Raw genomic sequence first — 8,587 nt, 5'->3', positions numbered from 1 at the left:
CAAGGCAGAGAGAGCGTAAAGGAGCTAACTACGAAAACAGGATCTGAGCTCTAGGTGTGGCGGAGACTAGCGGTAGACGCTCCTGGGCAGAGCTCCCTCCCGCGGCACGGACTGGGAGGAGTCGGAGTCATGGACACGCCCCCAAATGACGCCAGGAGGCCGGCCGCGGTCTTCCATTGGCTACTCTCGCCGCCGTTCCCGGGAGGAGGCGGGGCCCGGCCCCGGCCCGCTTAGGGCTGGGTGTGAGGCGCGAGCGGGCTGAGAGCCCCCGGAACCCCACGCCAGAAGCAACTGATATTTGGGGTTCTGCCTTCTGGGGATCGCAGCAGAGGTAGGCAGATGGGAAGGGCCAGGACTCGAGAGAGGACCCCGATACCTCTACTGCCCGGTGATCCCCGCCCCCTCCAGTACGCGGCGGCCGGGGGGTGGGGGTGGGGGGTAGCTCGCAGAGCCCAGAATGGGGGTGGCGTACCAATCCCGCGTGAGGGACCTGGGCTTGAACGCGGCTGATGTGAGACTTGATCCCCGAGGTTTTCGCAGACGTCCCGAGATTTGACGTCGCCTCCGCGATTGCTCCCAGGTCTGGGGTCTCGTCTGGGCCGACAGCAACTTGTCCTCGGTCTCCCAGATATTTTGTTGGAAAACGCGGGGTCGTCGTGCTTGGCGCGGCCAGGGCCGTAAGGGGGGCGCCCTGGGCAGCGCGCGTCCCCGCGCGGAGTGGCCCGCGAAGTTAGGGATGCTGCAGCGCGGCCTCGGCTTCTTGGGATCGCTACTGTGGTCTCAGGGGCGAAACTTCGCAAAACTTGAAAGAGCTATTTTCTCCATCTCGAGTTGCTGGAATGTCAAAGTGCCCTTAGGTGACCTACCATGAAACAGCGTGGTCCCTGAAGTTCTTTAGTTTTTTTTCCTTTTCTTTCTTACTTTTAAGACAGAACATGTGAGCCATAGATTTTGACGTGCGAAACGCTTTGGAAAAACAAGTTGAACTGAACTCTGTAAAGCTCTGATGCTGTGCTACCTGCAGGTCACTGCTTTCTTTGTGAAAGTGCCAGTCGGGCGACGGCCACTGAGCGGTGTGTGTCCCCGAGGGGCCCTGGAGCTCGGCTGTTCTGGGCAGTACCACCGGGCTAACTGTGCCCAAGTGGTACAGGATGGTGGTGGAAAGGTTTCTTAAACAGGAATGCCAATGTGGTCAAGAAAGACATCTTTTCTATTTAAAGGGGAAAAACGTTACCTGGTCAAATTAAGCTGTCTCCTAAGAGAAGGGAATTACAGATTGAGAGGCTGCCCTGAGCTTCATAAGGGTAAAGCCTAAATAGGTTAATTTTTTCTTTCCCTTTTGGGAGTTGGAAGAGAAACAGGAAGTCAGACATTCAGAGAAAAGAGCATTCACTCCACAATTGTAAACAGTTTATTTTATGTTGGTAAATATTTCCAAAAGTCACTGGGGGTATTTGAAAAACTGAGACTTTTTCTTCCTGCTACGGTGACGATAGATAATTTTCAAAATCCACAAATGGTATTTATTTAGTAGATGGTTCGAGGCCCTAAAGCTATGTGGTTACATTCTGTAAAATCAGTTGGAATGGAAAAGGACGATGAATATTCAAAATTAGATCTTTACTCAAGGTGGTGCATTCACACAACAGTTACTTTATATTAACTGAAATTACAGAATGAAATGAGGAAATCAGGTGTCTAGACCTCAGGGAAGACCATTAGTTAGCCTACCTGTAGTCTGAAATTTTTTAAAATGATGATGTTATTATCATGCTTAGTGAAATAAGCCAGAAGGAAAAGGGAAAATATTGGATGGTTTCACTCATAGCAGGAGTATAATGGACCAGGCGAGAAAATAATAATAATGAACAGCTATATACCATAGACATTTTATGGGAGTGAAGTGGGGAATGGGATCAAAAACAGTGGAAGAAGGAAATGCACTGGACTATGGTGATGGCGCAGGTGATTTGGTGATGGGAAGCCCATCACCAACTGAGATGAAAGAATGCACAAAATGATGTAAATATAAACTATTATATTATTTTTTAAAAATAAATAATGATCTTATTAATAGGGAATGCAGACGTTAAATATCCATTTAATGATATTAAGGTTTTGCTACTTCACTGTAAAATATATAATTAGCATAACTAAAGAAATGAATGTGTATGTTTAACTGTAGAATTTATTGTATAGTTTTCATAGTAAGGTTCTCTTGGTACATATGTTTCCTTGTCGTATTTGAGGTTAACCATTATTTGTGTTAATGGTGGAATTCTTGGCAGGGATAACCACAAACAATGGATTATTAAGTTTGTAAATGTTGACCTAATATATACCCACTTATATTGTTAACTTTTTCTTTACTCATTTACAAAGATATGCTGTTTTAAATTGAGGTATAATTCACAAACCATAAAATCTACTCTTCTATAGTGTACAGTTTAGTGGTTTTCAGTGTATTCACAGGTTTGTGAACCATTAGCACTATCTGATTCTAAATATTTTCATCACTCCAGAAAGAACCCTAAGTCCACTGGCAGTTGATTGCTATTGCCAAGAGGCCTTGGCAACCACTAACCCATTTTCTGTCTTTTTGGATTTACCCCAGTCATGGAAATGCAATCATAAAATAGATGGTCTTCTATGTCTGACTTCTTTCACTAAGCATTTAAGATAATGTTTTCAAGACTCATACTTTTATGTAACATGTTTTGGTACATGTCTTTTTTTGTGACTGAATAGTATTTCATTGTATGGATATACCACTTTGTTAATCCATGTATCTGACTCTGAGTTGTTTTCACTTTTTGGTTGAACATTTGTACAAGGTTTGGTGTGGACTTGTGTATTCAGTTTTCTTGCATATACTTAGCATATACTTAGCATGGGAGTTTCTGGGTCATATGTTAACTTTTTGTTAAAAGTTTTGAGGGACGTTACACTATTTTCCAAAGCATTTTATCAATTTTTAAAAAGATTTACTTATTGGGCTCTCCCTGGTGGTGCAGCGGGTGAAAGCACTGCGCTCTGAAGCTCTCTGAAGCCACTTCAGCATGAGTTCGATCCCCCTGCCAGGGAGCTGACCCATATGGTGTGGCAGACCTCTCCTGACCCACTCACTGCTCCCCTCAGAATGTACTTCCTCGGTAGGCCTGTTCTGCTCCGCACTCTGTCTCTGGTGAATCCTTTCACTGCCACTGCATCTCTGGCCTGTACCCCAGTTCTGTATGCATAAATAAATAAAAAATCTTTTTTTATTTATGCACAGAAGAACCGGGGTACAGGCCAGAGTGGGGTAGCAGAAATGAGAGGATTCAACAGAGACAGAGTGGGGAGCAGAACAAGCAGATCAACAGAAACACACTGCTGAGGGGAGCAGAGGGTGAAACAGGAGAGGTCTGCTGTGCAATGTGGGTCATCTACCTGGCCAAGCATTGAACTCACGCTGCTGTGGCTTGGGATAGTGCTGCTCTTTAAACGTATGCACCACCAGGGAGATCCAGCCATTTACCAGTTTTGTATTTCTCTACCTCCTCACCAATTTGTTTTATTATATTTGTCTTCTTTATTATGACCATCCTATTTGGTATGCTGTATATATCATTGTAATTTTGATTTGCATTTCCTTTACAGGCAATAACGTTGAGCATCTTCTTGTGTTCTTATTGTCAATTTATGTATCTTCTATATAGAAGTGTATATTTAAATCCTTTAGGCATCTAAAGGATGCCTATTGTTAAATAGTTAAGAACCCTTTGACATTCCGAATACAAATCCCTTATTAGATAAATGCTTTTTTACATGTTTTTAATTTTGATTAAGTCCAGTTAATTTTTTTCTTTGGTTACTTATACTTTAAATACCTGAGAAATCTTGCCCACTTCAAGGTCATATAGATATATGCTTGTTTTTTTCTAAGAGTCTTCGAGCCTTGGCTCTTAAGGTCTTTGGTGCATTTTGAGTTAATATTTATATATGGTGTGAGGTTGTGACCACATTCATTCTTTTGTATGCCATTGTCTAGTACCATTCATTAAAAAGATTGTTCTTTGCCCCATTGATTGATCTTGGCACTGGTTTCAAAAATCAATTGACGGTAAACTTACGGGGTTTTATTTCTGGATTTATAATTTTATTCCATTGATGTGTCTATCTTTATGGCAGTACCACAGAGTCTTATTTACTGTAGCATTGTAGTAATTTCTGAAATTGGGACATGAGAGTCCTATAATTTTTCCAGATTGTTTTGTCTATTCTGGGTTCCTTGAATTTCCATATGAATTTTAGAATCAACATGTCACTTTCTGGAAAAATGCAGTTGATTGATCGGAATTGTTAAATGTGTAAAACTCATTTAACATAATGACATTTTCATAATATTAAGTCATCTAATTCATGAAAGCAGGTATGTCTTCCATAGATTTTTCTCTCTAATTTCTTTCAATTATGTTTTATAGTTTTCAGAGTACAAGTATTACATGTACTTCTTTTGTTAAATGTGTGCCTAAATATTTAATCATTTTGATGCTTTTGTAAATGGAATACATTCTTGACTTTACATTTGGGTTTCCCTTGGTAGTGGATAGAAAGAAATTGATTTTTTATATTGACTCAGTTTACCTGAAACCTTGCTGAATCAAATAATTCTAAAAGTTGGGTTTTTTTCCCCCTTTTTGGTGGATTCCTTAAAAGTTTTTATAAACACGATCATGACTTCTGAAAATAAAGGTATTTTTACTTCTTACTTTATAATTTGGTTTCTCTTTCTTTTCTTTTTTCTTTTTTTTTTTTTTCTCTTTCTTTTCTTATTCTGGCTAGAACCTCCAGTACAACATTGAATAGCAGAGGGGAAAACAAACATCCTTCTCTTTTTCTGATCTTAGAAGGATCAGTCATTTATCATTACAGGATGTTAGCTTTGGGCTTTCTGTAGGTGCTCTTTGCCAGATTCCCCTTTATTGGTAACTTGTTAAATGTTTGTTGTTGTTTTTTTTAATCATGAAAAGATGTTGGATTTTGTTAAGTTGTTTTTTCTGTATCTGTTGGAGTGATGCTTTGGTTTGCCTTTTATTCTGTCCTTATGGTGTATTACACTGATTTGATTCATTGAAAAATATACACTTGATGTTATTTTTAGAACTTAGAAATTTTATAATAGAATATCCACAAGTTCTTTTAAATGTAGAGCAAAAATGACCCAACATGAAATAGACTCTTTAGGTTTTTTAAGATGCAAGACTACCCTTACCTTTCTGTGCAGCAATATGAATGGTTCCAGACCTCAGGATGTCTATTTCAGGACTGCTTCTTCTTTTCCATTACTTTATTTGCATTTTCTTTCCTTGTCCACTCATAAGCTAATGAGAGAAATAAAACAGCAGTAGAATCAGGAAAAGAGTTGTGACTGACTGTATTATCTACTCTTAAATCACTGATGACAGATATTACAATGAATTACTGATTGTATTATTAAATACAAATATGGGTCATAAAAAAGTTCATTAACAAAGTGAATGCCCTTAGGATAAAAAACTCAGAAAACTTCTATAAAAACAAAGAATTGAAAAAAGAAAAAAAAAAGAATGATTTGTTTCCTTTAAGAGGTGTCTAGAAGCATCTGAAAACGTGATGTAGTGGGTGTTCTCAAAGTTGTAGTCTTTGCAGAATAACTCAGTTTGTATTTATCTCTAAGGTATTGGATGATACTGTTAGTATCAGTTTGAAAATTAGTTAAATAAAAAACATTATTTATGCTAGAAAAAGAATCATTTGTGGATACTTACCAACATGAAAAATTTTCAAAACTGGTATAGGTTTAGGAAGGGCTTATATTACACTAAATGTTGGAAAAACAATTTGGTTAATGTATGAAGGACACTTATTTTCGCAAAGCAAAAGAACAGAATAGTACACATCAACTCTAGTGCTATTCCAGGTCTAAGAATTTGGCTGTCATGTTTATCCCATCACTAAGGCTTTTCTTCTCTGGAGGATCCACTCCTAAGGCAAATTTTATCAGTTCGTAGCAAGTGCAGTTTGGAGATACATTATCAAGTCCTTTACTAAGATGACTTGATAAAACTTTATCAATTAAAAATTTTTTTTTTGAAGATAATACTAATAATGAACAACTATATTCCAGAGACATATTATGGGGGGTGGAGTGGGGAATGGGATAAAAAATGGGGTGGAGGGGGAAGTGCACTGGGTTATGGTGATGGCACACGGATGATTTGGTGGTGGGAAGCCCACAGGGATTACAACTGAGTTGGGAAAAGGCACAAAGTGATGTAAAAATAAACTATTATATTAAATTCGAAATTTTTAAAATTCTTTTTTGAATCCCAGAGCCAGAAACAATCCATTAACAGTTTTTTTTGCACTTTAGAATTTCAAAACCAGGTCCCTTCCCCTGACCTTCCTTTCAGAGCTTCTCCCTGGGATTAATCACCCCCAAACGGAAAATTAATATCATGGAAACTGCTGATTCCAAATTGACTTAATGTCATTCCAAATTTCGTATTTATATGTTTTCTCTTCTTGAACCAAATAAAAAACCATGCAAACTTGTCCAGGATCATAATGTTTTGCCTAGTTAAATATGCCAAAGTATTTTTAGTTTGAAAGACAGATTTAGGGTGGTGGCAAATAACATCTAAGCCATAATTACAATGCTGGGACAAATTTTATTTAACTTACCCTGTCATGCTACCAATATCCTATCATGCTATCTGCAAATTCAAGAGTCTGGTAAAATTACAAGCTTGTAGGTTTCAAATATTGTCCATTGGACATAGCTAGAATAATAATGTCACTCTCTGTATATCTGCTGTTGTTATCCTTTCCAAAGTGTTGTTAAAAACAGTAATATTTAATTACTTCCTCACAATATACCCATGAAGAATAGTTTGTTATTATCAGCACTCCCTCCCTTTTTAGACTAGAAACATAGATTGGTTAAATTACATAAAAAGATTAAATAAAGATAAAGTTGGACCTCCAAACCTGACTTCCTGTCTCCTAGCAAGTTCTTCTTGTGAGCTGTAACTGGTTCTGGAATTTATTTTAGAATTCAAAACTTGTATCTGGAAATCATTAATTGGCGACTAGAATGCATACATTGGGTGACTTATGAATTAGTCTGAGTGCTAATTAGTGTTATGCCATTTGAATGCTTTCTTTTGTAGAATAAATATGGCGGAGCTTTCTGAGACAGAAGGACCAGTAGACTGGAAAGAACGATGTGTAGCTCTGGAGACACAGCTCATGAAATTTAGAGTTCAAGCAAGCAAGATTAGAGAGCTCTTAGCAGAGAAGGTAAGCTTTTCTCCCTAACCTTTCTTATTAAACATCAATTACTTGAAATTTATTTTATTTATATTAAGTAATCCCAGCACTTTTAGGAGATAAATTATTTTAAAACAATGAGCATAATTTAGCACTTGTCAGGGTGTTTAGATTTGGCATATTCTTTTACCAGTTGTAGAGTGAATTAGACATTAAGACAAAAAAAAACGTTTTTTTGCAAATACTAGTGGAACATGTAAGAATTGTGTCTATTTGACGAATGTGGAGTTTATTCATTCCAGAAAGAAAAGCTATAATTTACTTGATTTTACTAAAGGAGGGTGACAGGATTTTGATTCACTAACTGTTTAGAAAAATCATGTTTAAAGTGATTACAGAAGAATGTTCCTATTGATAATTAAATGTGTTTATACTGTGTTTGTAAGTATACATCTATTTGGAAATTTGTATTGACTATGTATTACTAAACTATCATCTGGCCTAGAATTGAGTTTAATGTAATTATATGTTTCTCTTAATAGGTCTAATCATATAATTAAATTATCATTTGGAAAGTCATAGGATTTTTTTGCATATATATATATATGTATATAAAATGTGTAAATGGATTCTTTAATTTGTTCATTCAACATATATTCTTTGAAGTCTGATTTTGTTTACATATATATAATTTTTTGTTAATTTTAAAAAATTTAAGTAACATTGGTTTATAAATACTATAGATTTCAGGTGTACATTATTATAAAGCAGCACCTGTATATATACATTATGATCTCCACTAAAAGCCTAATTCCATCTTTTATCACGCAATTGACCCTTCTGATTTACCCACCACCTCCTCCTCCTCTTCACTTCTGAAAACTGCTAATTTGGTCTTATAGGATTCAAGTTTATTTTTGTTTTATTTAGTTGATTTTTTGGTTTTGTTTCTCATATACCCATATGTGTGAAATCATATGGTATTTATCTTTTTCTAACTTATTTCACTTCTAGGTCCATCCATGTTTCTACAAATTGTAGGATTTCATGTTTTTATGTAGTTGAATAGTATCCAGTGTGTGCGTGTGTGTATGTATATACACACATACATAAACCATATCTTTTTTATTCAGGCATCTCTTGATGACACTTAGTCTGTTTCCAACCCTGGCTATTGTGAACAGGTTGTGATAACCATGGGGTGCACAGCTCTTTATAAAAGTGATTTTTTTATTTTATTTTTTTATTACAAAGTTTATTTTTACATCATTTTGCACATTTTTTTTTCCATCTC

The 8,587-nt window shown here is 37.0% G+C and overlaps 1 protein-coding gene across 1 annotated transcript in view; it reads left to right on the top strand.

Moving 5' to 3' along the window:
• The first annotated feature begins 253 nt into the window (after positions 1 to 253).
• Positions 254 to 8,587, top strand: part of PLEKHH2 (pleckstrin homology domain containing, family H (with MyTH4 domain) member 2) — a 72,427-nt gene continuing 64,093 nt past the window's right edge. The window contains exons 1-2 of the mRNA XM_004686247.2: positions 254 to 331; positions 7,194 to 7,323. Of these exons, the coding sequence (XP_004686304.1) occupies positions 7,201 to 7,323 (123 nt within the window). The 5' untranslated portion in view covers positions 254 to 331; positions 7,194 to 7,200. The remainder of the gene's footprint in view (positions 332 to 7,193; positions 7,324 to 8,587) is intronic.

This window comes from Condylura cristata, unplaced genomic scaffold (assembly GCF_000260355.1).
Source record: "Condylura cristata isolate star-nosed mole 26May11 unplaced genomic scaffold, ConCri1.0 scaffold00020, whole genome shotgun sequence".
Taxonomy (NCBI): domain Eukaryota; kingdom Metazoa; phylum Chordata; class Mammalia; order Eulipotyphla; family Talpidae; genus Condylura; species Condylura cristata.
This window is presented reverse-complemented; position numbering and strand designations above follow the sequence as displayed.